Here is a 20,731-nt window from a genome sequence, read left to right as displayed (position 1 = left end):
TCTTCCGTGGATGCTACCTCATCCGTGAACAGTCTGAGGTCTCAGACGGGCCGCACCACTTGCTTCCACGTTGTTAAACGGCAAGGTGCTGTTGCTCTCAATTGCCTAGTTTCTTCCTGGCTTTGTCGGTGGGGCCCGTTGTGTCACTCCCTTTGCTCTACGATTTCATGCGTAGCGCTGCCGCCGAAGGTGCCAGTCGAGTACCGTGCCGTTTCCTGTACTGCGGTGCAGATCTCCTTCTTCGTGGCTCACGGAGGATAAGTGGGAAGTGTTGTTTCTCTGTATTTCGGTGTTTTTGTCAACTTTCAAAGAGCCCGCCCGGACGGAGCACAGGAACGTACACCCTCACGGGACGGCGGCCATCCTAGAATCCACTTAGTGCTTTTTTTTATATACAGCGCTCATTTCAGCTGCTTTTGAGCATTTATTTTAGCATTCTTCAATGATGGGAAAAGTACAACGTTCAGAAATGATGCAATAACCAGAGTAAACATGTGTGCTCAGCAGGGTCAGTGCTGGCCTTCCTAGGACCCTAAAGTAGGCCAAATGCCCGAGCGCCCAGTTCTGTAGGCCGGAAAGCTGGTGGTGTGCACTGAGCACATTCACAAGCGAGTGTGTTTCTCAATTACTAACTGAACACGTTCCTCCCCTAAGGGTTTCCTTTTGGGAAGCCATTGGTTTTGTGTCCGGCTGCCTTAAAAGGGGATATATATTTCTGAGGCTTGTGGAAGGACTCCACCCTCCAATTTCAAACCCACCACCAGGATGGGACCTTAATGTGGTGCTTGCTAAGCTCATGGGCCCACCCTTTGAACCTATGCATAAAGCCAGTCTCAAACACCTGACCTATAGAAGTGCCTTCTTAGTAGCCATTACATCATAAGAAGGGTCAGTGAAATGCAGGCTCTGTCAGTGCAGGATCCTTTCTTTACTGTTCATAAGGATAAACTGGTTCTACGAACACACCCTAGGTTCTCACCTAAGTTCATTTCTAAATTCCATGTTAACCAGTCCATTGAGCTTCCGGCCTTCTTCCAAGAAGCCAGGAGCTCTGCTGAGGTGAAACTACACACTCTAGATGTGTGAAGAGCGGTCCTCTACTACGTAGACAAGACCGGGCCGCTAAGAAAATCATACCAACTGTTTGTCTCCGTAGCTACAGGCAGAGAAGGAGATTGCGTCTCTAAAGGTGCCATCTCAAAGTGGATAGTCCATTGTAGCCAGCTATGTTACTCCCTTTCTGAAAGAACTCTACCTTTTACGCCAAGAGCCCACTCTACTAGAGGCACTGGGGCCACTCTGGCTTTCAAAGATGCTACATGGAGCTCTATTCACACTTTTACTCAGCACTACAGCATTGACACTCATTCCAAGACAGATACTCAAGTGGGACAAGCACTTCTAAGACATTTATTTGCTCATGACCCTTCTCACATCCCACCTCCTAACACTGCTCGCTAATCTATGCACAACATGTGATCTAAGCAGATTCCACAAGCCTCAGAAGGGATACATTACTCACCGTAATCGTATTTCTGATGCTTGTATCTGCTTAGATTCACATGCGCCCGCCCTCCCTCCCCTCTGAGAGAAGGCGCATGGATGCTTGTAGTCTTATCTTTCTATCTGCTTGGATTAATCTGTACTCGCGCTACTCCTCATGCTACCTCATGTCAGAAAAATACAATCTGTGGGTCCTACACACTTGAGCGATCATGGCTACAGTGGACGTCACACTGGGGATAGTATTACTGGCACACCCTATGTCGTCGACTCTTTTTCGAATTTCGAAAAACAAACGAATACTGTGCAGCTTCCACTAGATGTCGGCCTATGCACAGCAAGTGAATCTAAGCTGATACAAGCCTCAGAAATACGATTACGGTGAGTAATGTATCCCATATATATATGTTGTTGTAGTGCACCCATAGGGTACTACCCCAAATCTTTACCTTACATGTACGTCTGTACTACACAGGTTGGTAGTGTGCTTGAGCAGCCAGAGGGGTCAATGTGAGCAGTAGGGTCGTTGCACAAAGATTCACAGTGACAAGTATCCAAATAAACACTTACACTCAAGGTTTCTTGATTAAACAATTATTAATTTAACTGGCAGTTTGAAAAAGCCTCCTTCAGAAGGGAGCAATATAATAGCAACACAAAAATACACTTCAAAATACACACTTAGGTTTTGTAAATCAGCAAATACCTTTTGGGGATGGCACACACACTTTCTACACCCTCAGGTGACTTAAATAGCTAGAACACCTAGGACATTAATATATTACTTTCACATTTAGAGAAATACTGAGATGAGTGTCAAAGAAAGGGGGTTATTATAATAAGCAATAGATTACACCAATATTCTGAAGCAGATAAGTACTTTTTGTAAACCCCCACAGCAAAGTAAGTTAACCCTTTCCTGGAGGGAAGGCAAAACACACAATTGGAGAGTAGAGAGTCATTCAGGGAGCCAGGCCAAGGTCTATTGGGTAAAAGTCTAGGTGAGCTGAAGCACTTCTTGTAGGTAATTAAAAGTCTTGCACAATGTTTTAGAAGTCTTTGTAGAAAATAAGTATCACATGTAGGGCCACAAGCTGTTAGACTTGTGAGTAGTAGAAGATGCAAGCAATTCTACAGAGCAATCAAGACCAGACTCAACTGAGAGCAGGCAAGGCCACACAACAAGAGGTAAGTTCTGTACAGTACCTTAGGTTTGAAGAAAAAGGTGGTAGATGACTTCTGCTCCTGTGCAGCTCTGCAGGTCCTGGTGTTCCTGGGCCTCAGTCATAGGGGACAAGAGTGAGGACTTCTGGGGGCTCCTGCACTGCAACGGGGGACGGTCACCGACTCCAACCGGCAATCTTCGAACAAGTGGCACTTCGGTGTTTCTGCTCCTCGCGTCTATACCGCAAATAGCTCCACTGCGGTTTCTGGCTTTCGAGATGGGCTTTCCTTGCATCTGGGGTCCAGCACTCTGAGGTGGCTCAGGCTCGGTCAGTCCTGCTTCCTGGAAGTCCCGAGGATCTTCCTGGAGCTCTTAGCCAGCTTAAGTGGTGCACTCCGAATCGGGTGTTCCTATCCCTGGCGCTTCGGTTCTTGCAGCAGCAAGGAAATACAACCAGCTCCGAGAGGATTTCCAGATTAGTTCACTTTGGAGTTGATTGGTCCCACCAACTCAAGGGGAGAAGTCGTCCTTGCAAGGCTTCTCTAGTCGAGGCGAATTCAGAGCTTCAGCACAGCAGCAGGGCTTCACCGGGCAAACCAAGGGTCCAGGGGTTGCAGCAGGCGTCTCTTCCAAGTTCTTCTTCGGATTCTTTCGTCCAGTGGTCGACTCTACCTTCCAAGCCAAAAAGCCTCGCCTTTTATGCAGGTTTCTCCCATTTATTCCAGCCTAGCTGCCAGTCAAACAGCAGGGTGGCTGTCCTTGCCAGACAGCCAGCCGGCCAATCACCTTTTGGGTGCATTCCTGTAACTAAGCGGATTAAGCACAAGGAGTTTCGGGCACCTCCCTCACTTCCTGCCCCTGCCAGACACTCTGGAGCCAGAGGCAGGCTTCACTTGTGAATCCCGCCAAGGACAAAATGAACAAAGGGACCAAACCTGGTTTGGCGCGCAGAGTAAATCTCAAGAAGAACTTTTCCACAGAAAAATGGCTAAAAAAGACGACCAGGGCCAATTTGACAAAAATAGAACCCATGGGTGCTTTACTTCATCTGTGAGCGCAGCCCGCAGTAAAAAACACACAACGGTAGTAAAAAGTAAACCAATGCCACCAGCCATTAATCACAGAAAGGGTAACATAAATGGAAAGCTAGACAAAGGGTAAACCAAGTAACCCCTCCAGCACCCTATTGTAAAATAGTGTATGCTGGGTCTAGAAAGTTACAAATGTAAGTAAAGTCTATTTTACTCTACTGCTCTTGGAAACAGTAGTTTATCCAAGAGAAGGTATTTAAACCTTTGGGAAATCTTAAAGACTTCCTGTGCCACTGCACTGAAGGTGCTCTGTGTCACAATGTTAAAAGATGCCTATGGAGTTTGTCAGACTCCAAAAACCAAAAGAAACACAGAAAACACATAGAATTAAACGTACAAAGTCCCAAAGTTCAGCAAAAAGAGCTGGGGGCCTCTAGGGTGGGAGCAATTTAGCACCAAACTGAAAAATCTCCCCAACAACCCAGCACAAACAGCAAGCGAGGAAGCATTCATTTGTGAGGGCCAAACATGTCTGTCTGTTTTTTCTGACTGGTACTCCCAAGCGCCATGGTAAAAAGTTAACATTTGGAGGAATGCTTTGTTGGCATTGAGGCTCTTTTTGTGGACTAAGTGATATTTAGTTGTAATGGATTGTAGGTGGCATTGAGGTGGGAGGTACAGACCCCTTGTTGCGCACACTATTGGGCATAATTAAAGTGGCTGTTGGGAGTATTTAAACTTAGCTCATCCTTTTTAGTTTGGGCTATAAGGTGCCGCTATGCACCATCTGTAAGCCAAACCTATTGCATTAGAATATAGATTGGGAGAAATGGCATATAAAGGAGGACACAAAGCTTGTAGTGTTTGCTAATTTTCCCACCCATTGACTGTCCATGGCCATGCTAATCCCTATGGCAAGTGCCAGCCAATTGCTGCCCCTCCCAAAATGCCTACTCATGTGAACTCTTCTGCTTTTGATACTGTCAACCATGCCATCCAGCTCAACCAGCTCTGTGATAATCTGGGTATCACTGATCAGGCCCTGGCCTGGCTGACCACCTTTCTCTCTGACCGACCCTCCAGGGTCCAACTTGGGTCCTTCCTCTCTGCTATCTTGCTCTACCTGTGCTGTTCCCCAGGGGGTCTAATTTTTATCCCGGGCTGTTCAATCTGCACCTGCCACCTCTCACCCACTGCATAGCTGCTCTCTACTCCAACTTTCAGTGCTATGCAGATGACACTCTGCTCGCTTTCGGGCTCCCCTCAACCGCCTCTTCTCCCTCTCTCATCCCGTATTGTCTGTCCGCAATCCAGGAGTGGTGTGCCGTCAATGATCTCTGCCTTAATGCCAGTAAGACCGAGATCTTCCTCGTCAGCTCCCCAGCACCTTCCTTTCCTCGTCACTCTCTGGCAGCCCACTCTGGGCCCTCTTCCTGTTCCCACCTGTGAGGCTGAGATCCTCGCGGTCATCTTCGACTCCACACTCTCCTTCTCTCCCCACATCAATGACGTCTCTAAGAAGTCAAACTACCAGCTGCACATCCTCAGAGGTATTCTGCCTTTCCTCACTTTCCCCCAGAAACTCACCGTCTCCAGAGCTCTGGTTCTCTGTAGGCTGAACTACTGCAACAACCTCCTTCTAAATCTACCTACCTCTACTCTCCGTCCTCTACAACTCATCCAGAACAGGACTGCAAGACTTGTCCTTGGCCTCAAGCCCAAGGATCGTTCTCTCCAGCTCTGAAATCTCTCCATTGGCTCCTAGTGGTGGCAAAGATCATGTTCAAGACCCTCTGCATTTTCCACAAGGCTTTCTGGGGCCTGAGACCGCAATACCTCCAACTCTCTCTATGCAAATATCTTCCTACTCGAGCGCTTCGCTCCTCCGCCTCCAACTCCTTGAGGATCATTCACTTCTCCAAGTAACGAGTTGGGGGCAGATCTTTCCTCAGCTGGTGCCTCCCTCTGGAACAGCCTCCCTGCCTCTCTGAAATTTGAGTGGAACCATCTCCGGTTCCGGAAGCACCTCAAGAGCTTCCTCTTTGCTTCTGCCTTCTCTCTTCCTCTCCCCTGCTGATCTCCTGTCTGAAACATGCAGTGGTCACTTGGCTACCTCCTGAATTTGGGCCCAGGTCCCTGCCCGTCCAGCTGCATACCTGCACTGCCTCCCCCTGCACTGTGGTCTGTATCTGTAACCCTACAGTCCCCTTTCCTTCACTTATTAGACAACTGTTGTCTGCATTTCGACCACTCACACTTTCCATCTGTTGGTTGCACTACTTGTTGTGTTGATTCCTTGTCCAGCGCTTGTCCATCCTCCCGCCCCCCCCCCTTCCTCCACTGGCACTTCTCCCCACCCTGCTCCCCTGCACTTGCGCAATCTCATTGTCACTGGGCCTAGTAAGATCTTTGGTTTTTGTCCTCCCTCTGTTTCCCCTCCCTTGCATTGTCGCGCCTTAGGCGCGTTCTAAATGTATGCTGTATATCATATATCACAGAGCTCTCTTTATTCAAGCCTTACCATCAAACATTGCACTCAAAGTACCTTCCAGTGTTTTTCAAAGCAGTCTTCTGGGAGTTGATTACTTAATTTGAGGTGTAGGTGCACTACTGGCATAATACAAATTAATTAGACCTGGTTAATTTGTATTACACCAGTTGCGCATTTACAACTTTACCTGCAGCCACTCTATTTATGAGCATTATGCGAGTCCTTCATTGAAGTCCTGTTAAAAACTAGCATTGGTAAAGCCAACAGTTTCAGCTTGTGTAGAAGTATTAGACATTTGCCAGGCTATCTTATTAGATGCCCAGGTACTTGCAACATGTTGTACCTGCTACCATCTTAATATCACTACAGCAGAGCCTGGCAAGTCTCTGTCCCATGCCTACACAAAAGCCCAAACTGTTGACATTGCCATTGCTTGTGTATTTAGATCTTGCAAAACCTATATATTAGTAGGGTATTTGTTTGTGCTTATATAAATGAGCTAAAGATAAAGAATTTACAGGAGGCAATTAGCCATTCAGCATAGCATTTGAAGAAAAAAATGATCAATTTTGTAAAAACTTAATGAATTTATGAAATATGTTTGCATTTTAGCTCCTGCAAAGGGACCAGACATTCGGACAAAAAAAGTTGAAAAATATGACGTGACCTTGGTGTGGAATCCAGTTCCTTTGGATGACCAAAATGGATTTATAACAAACTACACAATACTTTACAGACCGGTCAATGGGGATGAGTTATGTAAGTTCACAACTCCAACAACAATGGGATTTCTGTTTTTCCCCCTGTCCCCCAGCAGTTTGCTTACAACGTGAGAAGAAACCTTGTATAGATAGACTTCTGAAGTTGCAGAAAAATTGTACGAATTCTTCCATGCATAACTCCTTTCATCAATAGTTGTATACATTTGTTTTTTGGTTTACTTTTTATTATAGCAAGTTTTTATTTTATATTGATGTTTAATGCATGCATTGTTTTTTTGGTTGTCCGAATGCAAATATATTATTCAAGATTAGTAAAGGATATTTGTTTTGAAAAACAATGTATTACTACCACCTTCCACCATCTTACCCTTTCCTGCCTAGCTCTCGGTGTCATGCTTTTCAGTACTGCCCAACATGTTTTTTCAGTTCATTGCTAATCTTACACCTCTGGTGATTCTTGTTACTCCTCACTTTTCACCTGTTGTGCATGATACTTCTTTTGTATTTAAAACCAGTTATAGGAGTTTGTCGCTGCACCAAAGTTTCATTGCAGTTGCCATACTTGCATTTGCTTAATCAACAATTCGATTATCTCTGCACTACTGAAGATCATTAAAACACTAAACACAAGCTACTGTCTTTCGCCTTCAACCAACTAATGCTCTGTTTAAGCACATTGCCTCCTGGCAGATAAACGCACAGCCTGTCTGACCTGATCACGTAGGGTGTCCAATGCAGGTCCATCTGGACCCTGTCAAGTGGGGATGCCCTCAAACAGGTTTGTCTAACTGCTGTCAATTTGTTGATGCTTGGATACTCCCTATAATTCATGGGTCTGCAACCTTTGTCTCTCGAATGAGGAATCATGGGAGTTGCAGTCCAAAACCTCTGAAGAGCCACAAGTTGCAGACCCCTGCTCTAAATCATGGACTAAGCATTTAGTGTACCTGTTACTGCGCTAGTTACATAAGTGGAATCTTTAGCAACCTTATCCTCGTGTAATCCATTAACCTCTCGTACAATTTCTCAGGTATAGTGGATCAGTACTGTGATTGCTGCATTCTCTGTGTCAGCACCATACTAGTATGAAGTGTAGTTAAGTTAATAGGCTTTTATACTGAATCGAATTGCCAGCATACCTGTTTCAGAGCACCAAGTTTTGTCTGTGGAATGGCATATCCTCACTCCCCTGAAGGGTATCTAGGCCTTTGTCTGCTGGAGGAAGGAGGATGAGCAAGTGGGTGGGGGGGATAGGTGGATGATTTTTTCTGATGGCTTAAGTTCAGGTCAGTTCCTCCTGCCTCATATTTTCCATGCAACACTTCCCAACCCTAACAGCATATCCTGACCAAACTGATCTAATCCTGCGACACGTTAATCAGGGGAGTCGTTAGCCTCTGACTTTTTTTTTTGAATCTCCAGTGGTGCAACAAGCACCAAATATGAACATTGTTCTGTAAGCTTTGGTTGAAGGAGCAGGCACACAAATTGCAGAATTTCTTTTTAAAAGGTTGCAGACGCATCGTCTTTATAAAGAACATGGCATGATAACCTGTTCTGTGGTTTTTTCTCCCACTTTGAGAGTCTGCAGCCATTGCTTTTTGCTCACTGTACCTTTCACAGATGGGAAATATCCATTTGCATATCAGTTTTTGTCCCGCCCAAATGAGCAGTCCAGCACCGAAATGCTATGGCAATTCCCTTCTGAACAAGAGTACCTACAGCAACCCCATACACATGTTTCAGCCTTGTTGGACCTCATCAGAGGTGGAGCTGTGCCTTTGAGCACAGTGAGCAGGGAGTCCACGTCTGGGTTCCCCCAAGACAAGCATATCCGGATCATTGCAAAATCTCCCAAACCTCACAAGCCTAGACTTGGTTCACTGAGCACCTTGTTACCCTACGCCCAAAAAATGAGCCCTTGAACACGTAAAAATATTACATAACCTAGCAACTGCAATTGCCTTGCCATTGCTTCCCACACGTACAAGACTGCAGTTTTTTCCGTCAAAGCAAACTCCTACAATGCGCGTATCTCCAACGCAGGCTCTAATACTAAAGAGCTATTCTCCATCCTGGGAGAGCTTGAGACTCCTATTATACCATCTGCTCAGGCAGACACAACCTGGTGCACCACCATGCAAGACGCCCTCACATAAAATGTACTCCCTTTGTGAGTGCAAAAAAAGCCAGTCTTGCTGCGAAAACCCACACAAATCCTACTTGACCACCCCAACATGGCCCAGTCCTCTAACCTAGTGTCAGTATAACCAAGTTACGCAAGAGTAGGTGCTTGACACCATTCTCTCATTAAAACCTTCAAATTGTAAAGGAGACTCCTGCCCTGCCCACATAGTGAAGCTCTGCGCTCTGTTAGGCAAGATTGTATGCAGTAACCCAGTGGGAGACTACAGCAGTCTTGTCCTCTTGGTATTTGGTAACCCACCTGGGATAGGTCTGTACTACACAAGTTGGTAGAGTGACTGAGCCGACAGAGTTATCTCAAGAGGGGTAAATGTGAGCTGTAGCATCGAAATTCACAAATGCAAGTATCCAAATAACACTTACACTCAAGGTTTTCTAGTAAAATAATTATTTTAACGTTCAGTTTTAAATAAGCGTTCTTTAAAAAGGACAATGTGCAACAAAACAAATACACTTCATAACATGTTCTCAGAATCAAGATAAGCAAGTAGATACTCGTTAGAGATGCTTCAATTACTAGGACAGTAGTGGTATTTATATATCACTTTTGCACTTGGTAAAATTCTGAGGTTGTGGAAAGGAAGGGTTAAGGGAAGGAAAAATGTTAACATGTTCTCAGAGCATGTGAGCACTCTCCCAATGAAGTCTAGCTAAAACCATAGCCGGCAATACTAGTAAAAACCAATGTACCACCTATGAGGGACAGTTGGAGGTCAATGGGTCAGAAGAGGCTGTCTATGGAGCTGAGACATTTCTTAGATAGCAAAAAAGTCTTGCATAAAATTAGAGAGTTTGTAGAAAATCACTGTTGGGCCACAAGCTGGTAGGCTTGTGAAAGTCATAGCTGAGATCAACTCATCAAAAAGCAGCTTCTGCAAGTCTCAAGTGAGATAATGCAAGCTATAGACACAAGAGGTAAGTACCCCTTAGTCAGCCCAGTACCTTAGGTTAGAAGAAGAGGATCCAGCTGGCTTCTGTTCTGGTTGCAGATCCCGGGTTACTGGGCCTCAGTCGTGGGGACAAGAGGGAGGATGTCTGGAGGACTCCTTCACTGCAGTTCGGAGGTCGGCAGCAGCTACAGGCCCTCTTCAGTTCAGCGGCACTTCGCGGTTTCAGCTACTGGCAAATAGCACGACCGCAGATCTTGGACACTTGATGGGCTTCTTTCACTCCTTCAGTGCAGCCCTCTGCTGAGGTGACTCTAACTTGGGTCGTCCTGCTTCGCGAGGGTCCTCAGGATCTTCCTGGAGCTTCGGTCTGGCTTAAAGACGCTGCACTGGACTACGGATTTCTCGACCCCTGGCGCTCTGTTCCAGCAGAAGCATGGAAGTACAAGTACAGCCAGTTCTGGAAGGTCGTCCAGCAAAGTTCGACTTGGGGTTGGTTGGTCATGCCAACCCAAGCGAAGAAGTAGTCCTCTTCGGAGCTTCTCTAGTCGTTTGAGAAAAGCAGTTTCAGCACAGCAACAGGGCTTCACCGGGCAGTTAACTGGTCCAGGAGAATGCAGCAAAATTCTCTTCACGATTCCTTTGTCGGATGTCTTGTCCAGTGGTCGACTATCTTCAGTTCAAGAAACCTCACCTTTTTTGCAGGTTTCTCCCATTCATGCACAGCCTTGCGGTCACACATTCCTGCAAGGACAGCCAGCCAGCCAATGAGCACGGGGTGCATTTGGGTAACCGAGGAGACTAAGGACAGGGGGTTTCGGGCATCTCCCTCCCTCGCTTCCTGCCCTGCCAGAGACACAGGAGCCAGAGGCAGGTTCCTGCACTGAAGCCCGCCAAAGGCAAAATGAACAAAAGGGTTAAACCTGGTTTGGCGCGCAGAGTAAATTCTAAGAACAACCTCACAAACAAGAAATGGTGAAAAAAAAAAAAATAATAAACGACCAGGGTCATTTTGACACAATGGTCACCTATGGGTGCTATACTGCAGCTGAGGACTCTGCCTGCAGTAGAAAAGCTCAATGGTAGGAAAATTAAATCACTGCCACCAGCCATGAAAAGGAGTGAGGGTAACATAAAATATGTTACATGAGTAAGTAGATAAAAGGGCTACTAAGTAACCCCCCAGAACTCCACATAAGAGGGGGTGTGCTGAATCTAGTGGGGAAAAAGGTCAGTAAAGTCAATTTCACTTTACTACTCTTGGGAAAAGTAGTTCAGCCGAGAGAAGGTATTTAAATCTTATGAGAAATCAATAGGACTTCTCTGCGACACTGCACTGAAGGTGCTGTGTGTCATTATACAAAAGATAAATGCCTATGGGGTTTATCAGACTCAAAAAACAAAAAATAGATTCCAAATCAGAACAAAAATATATGAGAGAGTGGGATGAAAGGTCTCACTCACTGACTCCAGGATAATAAATGAAGTCCTAAAGCCCAGTAAAAGTGCTGGGGGTCGGTCTCTAAGGTTGAAGGGAATTTGCACAGAAATGAGAATTCTCCCTAACACGCTCCCACCCTGTTATCCAGCATTACTGACTTTAACGCATCCTTCTCAGCTAATGCTTACCCCTCTAATATCAAATCTGCATGGATCACCTCTGTCCTTTTAAAAAAAAAAAAAAAAAAACTTCCTTGGACCCATCCATTCGCGTAAACTACCGCCCCATTACCACAATCCCCTTCTTGTTCAAGATACTAGACTGAGTAGCTTAAACACAAGTCCAACAATTCCTTGAGCATAATCTCCACATTGACTCCAAGTTATGGTTGAATGGATGTTTAAACTAGACTTAGAATTCTACTCTGTGCCCCAGATAAGGTTTTGAGGTGGGAATATTTTACAAACTGCTTTTATAAGTGGAGTGTAAAATAGATTTTACGAGTAAACCTGATTTGCCTCCACAAGAGTGCAACAATTATGCAGCGGGCAAACCAAACCTGAAAATGAATAGAACACAGAATAACCAAAGGTTGTGTAGCAGAGATGTCTGGCTTCAAACAATGTATTGCAGTTTTGGTAAACATTCTCCTTTATAGTAATGAACGCACCATATAGATACATCTTGATGATACGTTCACACAATAGAGGGGTGCCTACAAATACTTTAGTGCAGTGCAAGCGTGCATTCACTGAAAAAAATCAGTTTGTTACAAAGAATACTAAAATGCTAGGGAAAGGCATATTCATGCATGCTGGTTCTCTCCTTCATGTAAAAACGCAGAATTTGAACAGGAACAAACCCTTCCTGATTTTCGCTTCTCCATGCATTGCAATTTTATCCATGAAGATAAGAATCAAACAATGCGTTCTGGTTTCTTTCAAGTCATCTGCTCTCAACTGGTGCATAAATTATATGCATGGAAAGATAAAAGGTGTCTGATTTACAAGATTTGAATGTGTAAAAAAACCTTGTATGACACTTATCTGGATGCCTGCCTCCTCCACTCTATCATGGACAGAGAACTAACAAGACTGTCTGTGTCTGTTTGCTATCAATTTAAGGTAAAGTCCCAAATGTGCTAGGCTTGCTATTTTGTTTTGTTCTAACTTGTTTCTTTGGCATGCGTATCTATTGTACATTATTCAATTTACTTTACTAATAAATATAATTTGTAATGGTGCAAATATTCCCCTTCTATGTTCTCCTATCCCCCACTAACCTACACCCATAACACTGACCAATTTTTAATCTCCCAAACACAATTTAAATCATTAGTTTTATTTTTTTCAAGACGCGCTCCGAAATCTCTAAAATCTGGTGGATCTGCCCATTTATAAATTGCATTGCATTGTTTAACTCCTTCCAAGCTGGGAAGAGCAGACAAGATTGGCCAGGGGAACCAGTGGGGGCAGAAGGGACAGATATAAGTAAGAACAGGAAGGTGTGGGTTGTTTGAGTGTGGTCTGCGGTGGAGGATGTGGCAGACCAAAAGACCAGAAGGAGGAAGGACGTTGGAAAGGAGTGTGGAGGTGATTTCCAGGGGTGGCGAGGTATTGGTTGGTGAGGTAAAGTTACACTAGATTCTGCATGCAATGTTTGTGAGTGAGGGAGTGCCTGAGTGAGTTAAAGTAGGGTGATTGAGGAGAAAGTGGGGTGGAGTAGTGGTAGAGTGGAGCATAAAGAGTAGTGGTGGTTTGGAACAGGGAAAGAGTAGTTTTGTTGGGAGTAGGAGTAGTGTGGAAAGAGAGAGAGAGAGAGAGAGAGAGAGAGAGAGAAGAGTAATATCGCAAACAGGGAAAGTTGTGGTAGGGAAAGTAAGAAGAAGCAAGACCAGAGGGTTGAGGCATGTGAGTGACAGACCTATTGGAGGGGCAGAGGTAGAAGTTGCAGGAGATGGAGGAGAGATGGTGCGTCGAGCCAGAGGGAAGAGAAGTGGGGGAAGAGAGACAGAAAGACATAGGGCGAAGAGCCTGACTGGGGCTTAAGTGTCTGGGAGTTACCTCCCACACCCACTTATGGTCTCTCGAACTAACCCGGAAGTGAAGTAGGTCACTTCTACAAAGTCCTTGAATGAGTCAAATACATAAGGCATTTGCCTGTAGGCCTTCACATTGATCAAAGCAGAAAGTAGACAGTGTGTGGTAATCAATCAATACTTATTGGGGGGAGTAGGGACACATTGGGTAGGGAGGTTTCTAGATGACAAACAGACAGACGGCGAGGGTGGACTCGTGGTGTGGGGGGGGCACAAGAGACTGCGAGAGGGAGGCACGGGGAGAGGGAGGCACGGGGAGAGGGAGAGACTGGGAGAGATACCAGAGAAAAGACAAGGGAGAGAAAGACACTGTTGGGTAGATTTATCAGTTTTATGCCAAATCTCTTGTCTATGTTCCTGGGTGAGTGGGAACCCTTTTCCCCACTCGCCCCTTCTTTTACTTTGGCAATGGGAGTTATTTTTGTGTCTCTCCATGCTTTATTTTTGGAATCGTGCTTTCCTCCATCTGTAAAGGCATCTGTAATTTCCTTTTCCAGCACACAGCGCTTTCTGTGAAGTGTTGCTGGGGAGCCAAATGGGATTCCCTTTTTGTTTTATTTTCCTCGCAAGATCCAATGTTCCCAAAGATAAGGGGATACTTTTTATCCTTAACTTTCCTTTTGTCAGATCAGCACACACCACCCTATGTGAAGTGCTAAGGGGTTGCACTGAACCCCCTTTCTCATTGTTCCGTGACATGCATACCTGAATGGCTGGTGGAAGTGGGAGTGTTCAGCCGACCTTTGTGTAATTTCTACCCGCAGGCTGTGCTCACAGCTCCTGTAATGCACAGAAGGGTCATCATTGACCCAAATGGTGACTGTATTCTTTTTTTTCTTGGTCCTTCCTTCATGCTGGGTGGGGAGCTCCTGGTTTGACTGCCAAGGCTCCCGAGTGTCTGAGAGGACAGGATTGTGAGGATAGGGAGCGGGGGAGGATCCTGAAACTATGCTCGTCTATGCTCGTCTTTGTCTTCTGACATGCCTGCCTGGAACCAGTTCCAACTGGGGGGGCTGGCTGTCCTGAAAGTAGAACCACCCCCCAAAGTTTGAATGTAGCACAAGTGCTGATTGGCTGGGTTCCTGGATAAGAGGCTGGATTCCTGGTGCACTGACACGTCGACCACTGGAACTAAATTTGAATAGGAATAAGAGAAGACACCTGCAGCTACTTCCGGCAAACAGAGATGCCTGCTGAGGGTCTGCTGCTGTGCTGACCCTTTCTTCCATGCGATGGAGGAGCTCCAAAGAGGGCTCTTCCCATGGGGGTGGTGGGAACAACCAGTCTTAAAACGACCTGCGACCTACCTAGGCTGCAAACTGCCGGTACCCTGGGACCTGCAACCATCCTGCAGTGCATCATCCCAGGAACTTTTGTGGACTACTTCCAGACCTCGGGAGGCAAGATTCCACTCCTCAAAGTCCCCTCACCAGAGTGCAGGACCGAGCAAACAACGCGAATCGACCGGGCAGTTACCGTTCTTCATCCGGTATCCTGAAAAGGGCACCAAAACCACAGAGCTGCGAGAAGCTACGAAGAATCCTGTGCTAGGAGCCTTTCCACTCAATTGCTGCTGCAACCTCCCTTCCACAGTCCCTCCTTTCGTCACCACGACCAAGGGACAGGAGACTGGGTGTGCAGCTGCTGCATCGTGAGGGTGTCCGCCTGCGTCATCTTCACTGCTGAGGTACTGTGAGACTCAAGGTAATACTTGCCTAGAGTTGTGCATGTTGGGGTTTGCCCATGCACATTTTGCCGAGGCCTAATGCTGGGGTGCAATTGGGGAGCATTCTAAGAAGTCCCTGAACCATTTTGACCTTCTAAAAGCTTAGTACTTATTTTTTTACAGAAGACTCCTCTGGAACTCTGACTTCTCTACAGCTTTTGCCTTATCCTGTCCTGCCTACAACTGACCACTGGTGCCACATGTCTCCCTCTGACTCTGAGACAATCGCCTACCTAGATAGGGGAGACCTCTAAGGCCTCACTAAAGAAATAATTACAAGTGTTGAAAAGTGCTTACCTGATTGTTGGTCTTGTAACTTCATTTAATTCCTGAAACGTAATCTACAATGTTTACTACAAAGTGGTTTTTACTTATCTTGAATTGCATAGCGCCAGTTTATAAGTCTTTTTACATTGTGGTTTACTTACCAGAAGTATTTCATTGGTTGTTATATTGCGTTTGGTTATTGTGATAGTACTTGCCTTTCTGAAGATGCCTCTTTGCTTGTACATATATATAATAAACCAATATATTTATGTAACTTTAGAGTGTGTTTCTTTGGACCATATGTATGCTACAAGTTCTTTGTACCTTCCTATAGCCCTCTCTTCCTCCTATGATGAGCTTGGCTGCTCTGCCATACTACCAATACATTGAGTGTTACATGCCTATACTAGACATTGGACTTCTGTATTGCCAAGTAGAGAGACATATAAAGTCCTAAAAGGTGGACTTTAGAAGAAACTCCCTAACAGGGGAGAGAGACACAGGAAAGAGAGCGACTGAGGGGGTTGGGGGAGAACCTCAATAAAAACCTTTGAACAGTCTTGACGTGTTATTGAGGCCATCTGAGAATGGTTACTGCAAAAGGAATATCTCGATTCTTCCAGTTCATGTCAACCATAGGCCTATACCCAATCTCTGCTTACTTAATAAATGTTGGGAAGGAGAAGCAACTTCTTAACTATCAAACTTCTTTGAAAAGATCAATTTCTTGGTTAGTTCCCAGTCAGGTCTTGGCCATTGCACAGAGACTACAGTACTATTCATGCAAGAACACTTATCATAACTAAGGGATGGAGGTGAGCTAGCTACACTTTGTACAGTATTTTATGTATTTAAATTAGTAGTCTTACGTGAGTGTGGCTTGCCAATCGAACATCCCCATTTAACCCAACCCATATTCTGGGCAAGGAACAGTGAGGTATTCAGAAATCTAGATTTATTTAAAAGAATAATGAAACTTCAACTAAGGTGGTCTACACCTTAATACCATGGAGATTAACACAAGGGCTGTGTAGCAAATCTCAAAATCTTTTGTAACCGAATGACTTTCCTATATGAATCTCTTTTATGAGTCCACACGTGCATTAGTTTTCATTCTGAGGCATATATGTTGTACCCTAAAAGATGGTAGGCCTGATCTATACATTTCCATTGAAAAATTTGCTTCATTCTAAACATCATATTTAACTCTTTGATATCAGTTCAAGATGATGCAAGTGTTTAAAACATTTGATTTGCTCCAATATCAAGACAGTAATGTTATCAGAGAAGCTTATTTGGATAATTAACATTTCAAATAAATTTACACACAACCAACTCCCCTGTGCAGGTGTAATGCAGTGAATGTATTGCCCATGTCTGGTAAGTTATTCAGTTCAGACAATGTTAAACTAACGTTGGCTCCTGTTGGTTTAAATTTCGAAATTGCTCTGTAATTGATTGACCCTATTCTGAATTCACATATATGCTGTGTTCTCAGAATAGATGGGTGCAGCTTTCACCAAACATGTTTCTTGCAGTCTGTACCTATGTGAGACTTGGAAACCTGGAATACAGGTGTGTATGTGTGTGTCTTTTCAATTTGTGTATGTTTTTCAGCCTGCATGTATTTTGGGGCTGAAAATATACTATTCCCCTGTAAAATACAATGTAAAAAATAGCCTTCTTCAATCATTTTACACATGCATCTGTAGGTCAAAAATGGAGTAATCCAGGTGGTTTGCAATTTGCACAGTTCTTAATAAACCAAATTAATTCTTTAAACTCGTTTTTGTTGCATCATCATCTGATCTGTTACTATAGCTTTCACCGTGTACATAGCTGCAAAATATCACCTTATGCAATGATATTTTGCAACAACATTGCCCAAAATTAATCTGCACTGGCTTAAACCACTAATTATATTTGAAATGGTACTGAAATTGACAAGGCAATTTGTCTTTAAATTGGCACCAAAATGTATTAAGTTTTAAATATTATTTCTCAATACAAAGCAGACTAGGCTTTGAAGAATGTCATCTCACTTTGTATCCAGTGTAGATGGGGAACACAGGTCATTGAGCTATTAACTCCTGTGCCTCTGTTTTTCAATTTGCTTTCCACGCTGTTTCCTTTTCATTGGTGAACCCAGATTTTACCCTGGTCAATCTATCTGTACAATTTTGGGTTCATTCAGGTTTTCATTTACCTTCTGAATATGGCCTTTCTGCAACCCAAATTCCAACACAGACTGGTCGTCCCCTCCAGGGACTGTTCACCCATTTGCATGGAGTCCATCCTTCAAGCTCTGCTGTCCAACCTCCCATTTGTTCCACTTCCTAATCTTCACCCAATATTCCATAAGCCCCCTCTGTCCTATATACATGCAATTATATATAGTCTCTGACTCCATCTCTGCCTTGTGACAGAGGTGTAGTTTCCCCAGTTCTAAAGGTAGCAGTGAAAACCACTCCTATTGAGAAAAGCCCATTTGTTTTTATATTCTTAATTCATGATTAAAATATGCTGGATTAATGAACTAATATTTTCAGATTCTGCAAATCTGTGTGCATATTTGGTGACAGGCAAGGTATATTTCTCCAGCATGGGGTCTAGCATGGACTCACATGCTCATGAATATTCCCCGTCGCTTGGCTGGGAATACTCAGTAAAAGAAATAAACAGTTTCACTTTAAAACTGTATTTCTTCTCTAAACCAATCGCTGTCCTCTGGGTTATACTGCCCCAAGCCAATGACTGTCGTCCTCCTAAGCGCCACCCGTGGGGCCATCTTCAGATTTTTACGGCATGCTTCAATGTTGGGAGTCCTCACTTTTCTCTCTATGCTATTAGTATGCAATTTCAAATTTGTTCCATAGATAATTTAATAATTTTTACCGATTTTTGCTTATCGTTTTTGACCAAAGGGGATCCGCTGCCAGGGAAGATCTTCATCCACATAAGATCGTCCATCTAAGTTTTGAGAAGGCCCAGCCTTTAACCTACTTCTCACCTTTCAACATGTCCTAGGAGAAGAAGGAAAGCAGGAGCCTCTTCAAACTGTGTGTGAATTGTGTATTGAGGAACGTATTCGTAGAAGATAGACATCATAAATGCTTAGATTGCCTACATCTGGACCACGATGAGGAGGGACGCGAGGTGTGCCATGGTTTCTCAAAGAAAACCAAGAAAGATGGCTACAGCAGGCTGGCAACGTGGCTCAAATTGAGCAAGGCCCCTGATTCGGCCTCCGGGCACAGGGTCATGACTCACCCAGGACCGGCCAGTCCGAGGAGCGAACTCCCTCCAGGAGGAGGTCGAGATCCTTTGAGGAAGCCCTGTCAGCGGAGGTCCAAGAGAAGGTCAAGCTCTGCGAGGCTGGCTCCACCACTGATACGGGTCCCAAGTCAGGCAGAGCCCAATCGACATCAGTCTCCATGGTGAGCCTGCCGACGAAAGTGGCCTCTTCTTAATCCTGTCCAAACTACATTGATCAGCGGACAAACCGTTGAGGGAGAAGTCCGGGGAGGACCCGTCCAAACTAAGACCTCTCAGCCTTCCAAGTCACCACTGTCCTGTCGTCGAGGGCCTCAACGACGGCAGTGAAGGAGAGCGGGCCCGTGATGGTGGTGCCGATGACTGCCACCCCACGTGTGTCCTTAACCCAGAGGCATAATACAGCTGTGGAGGCAGCAACAATGGCAGCAGGCACTCCGGGTTGGCGGAAAGGCCCTGCAACTGCATCGGTCCAGAAATGTCCAGAGAAGGAAAGAGTGGATGACGAGGCACCCTCAATGGAATCTGCACGGGATGTGGACCCATGTGCTGCGCCAGGAAAACTGGAGAAGATCTATTCGAGCTCCGTCCATGGCAACAATGATTTGGCTGATGACTACTACACAGACCAAGAAGGAGGAGAATCTGAGGGTGGTGGGCCTACGTTCAATGCACACAAAAGGAGGCCTGTGAGTCCAGACCCTTCACCACTGGCCCCTTTCACCCCTCAACCAAGGGACGTGTTGCTGGATATTCTAACTGCTCTACACACACTGGTAATGGAGATCCACCAGAGGATGCCACCAGCACCAGGGCCTTTGCCACCACAGGAGCCTCGGAGGTCAAGCCCTCCTCGTCGGAAGAGCAAGCCAAAAGGGGGTGCTGGTCCCCAACGTCATCCAACCCCCTCCACCAATGTCACAACAGACTCCACCTGGAGTCTCGGCTCCACACACAGACACGGCTACCACGGATACAGGCACCGTAAAAGACTACTTGTGCCAGTCGACGGGGAAACGCTGCACATGGACGAGCCCCATTGGGCCTCCCCACTGGACAAAGTTTGATCCTTTCATTCCATGATGTCCAGTGCCTGTGAACTGTTTCAATTAGTACCCGAGGAGACTAAGAAAGAAGGGTTCCTTTACCAGCGGCGGGAGTCTAGAAAAAAGACTATCATGCCTGTTCCTTTCCTGGATGGTAACTGGAAGAAGGGTCTGGCGCTAATGAAGAACCACAGTAGGCCCCTCCCAAGCGTGACCTATTAGAGAAAAAGTACTGGATCAGCTCCCAGATGCTTAAGATCTCAGCCCTGCCTGACTCAGTGGTTTCAGCCACAGCCTGAAAGTGCTCGATGAACCCATCGTTGGCAGCCATGGTACTTCCGCACTGAGAGGGGGAAGAAGTTTGATGCAATGGGCAAGAGAATATTCTACAAAGTAACATTTACCATCAAGGCAGCTTACGCCCTGTCCATTTTGTCCCGACCGGAAACTATGGTACTAGCTGGCACCTATTCTAGACTTTCTAACCAAGGACAAAAAGGTTGAGGCGCTAGAACGATTTCAAGGAATGGTGGCCTCTGATCACGCCATCACAGTGGCGGTGGACATCGCGGACACCGGTGTTGATGAGAATTCTCATAAATGTGCTTATTCCCTTCACCTTAGAGACCCCCCAGCAACTTTGCTGGATTTTGAATACTTTATTTTTTTACCTGGAAAGAGTGAGCCTTTTTACATTTTACTCTTGTGTTCTTTGATTATGGAGTTTTAGACAACTCCATAGGCATCATCTTTTCATGTGTGTTACACAGCACCCTCAGTGCAGTAACACAGGGAAGACTTTCTAGGCATTCCCAAGGTTTAAATACCTTCTCTGGGATTAACTACTGTTTCCCAGAGAGTGTAAAGTTAAATTGA

The 20,731-nt window shown here is 45.3% G+C and overlaps 1 protein-coding gene across 4 annotated transcripts in view; it reads left to right on the top strand.

Moving 5' to 3' along the window:
* IL6ST (interleukin 6 cytokine family signal transducer) overlaps window positions 1-20,731 on the top strand; it is a 612,349-nt gene that overhangs the window by 430,708 nt on the left and 160,910 nt on the right. For all 4 annotated transcript variants that reach the window (XM_069627291.1, XM_069627294.1, XM_069627293.1 and 1 more), the window contains one exon: window positions 6,803-6,949. In XM_069627291.1, coding sequence (XP_069483392.1) covers window positions 6,803-6,949 — 147 coding nt within the window. The remainder of the gene's footprint in view (window positions 1-6,802; window positions 6,950-20,731) is intronic.

This window comes from Ambystoma mexicanum, chromosome 6p (assembly GCF_040938575.1).
Source record: "Ambystoma mexicanum isolate Mex_15411 chromosome 6p, UKY_AmexF1_1, whole genome shotgun sequence".
In the NCBI taxonomy this organism is placed as follows: Eukaryota; Metazoa; Chordata; class Amphibia; order Caudata; family Ambystomatidae; genus Ambystoma; species Ambystoma mexicanum.
Note: the sequence above shows the minus strand (reverse complement) of the source record. Positions and strands in the feature narration are given on the sequence as shown.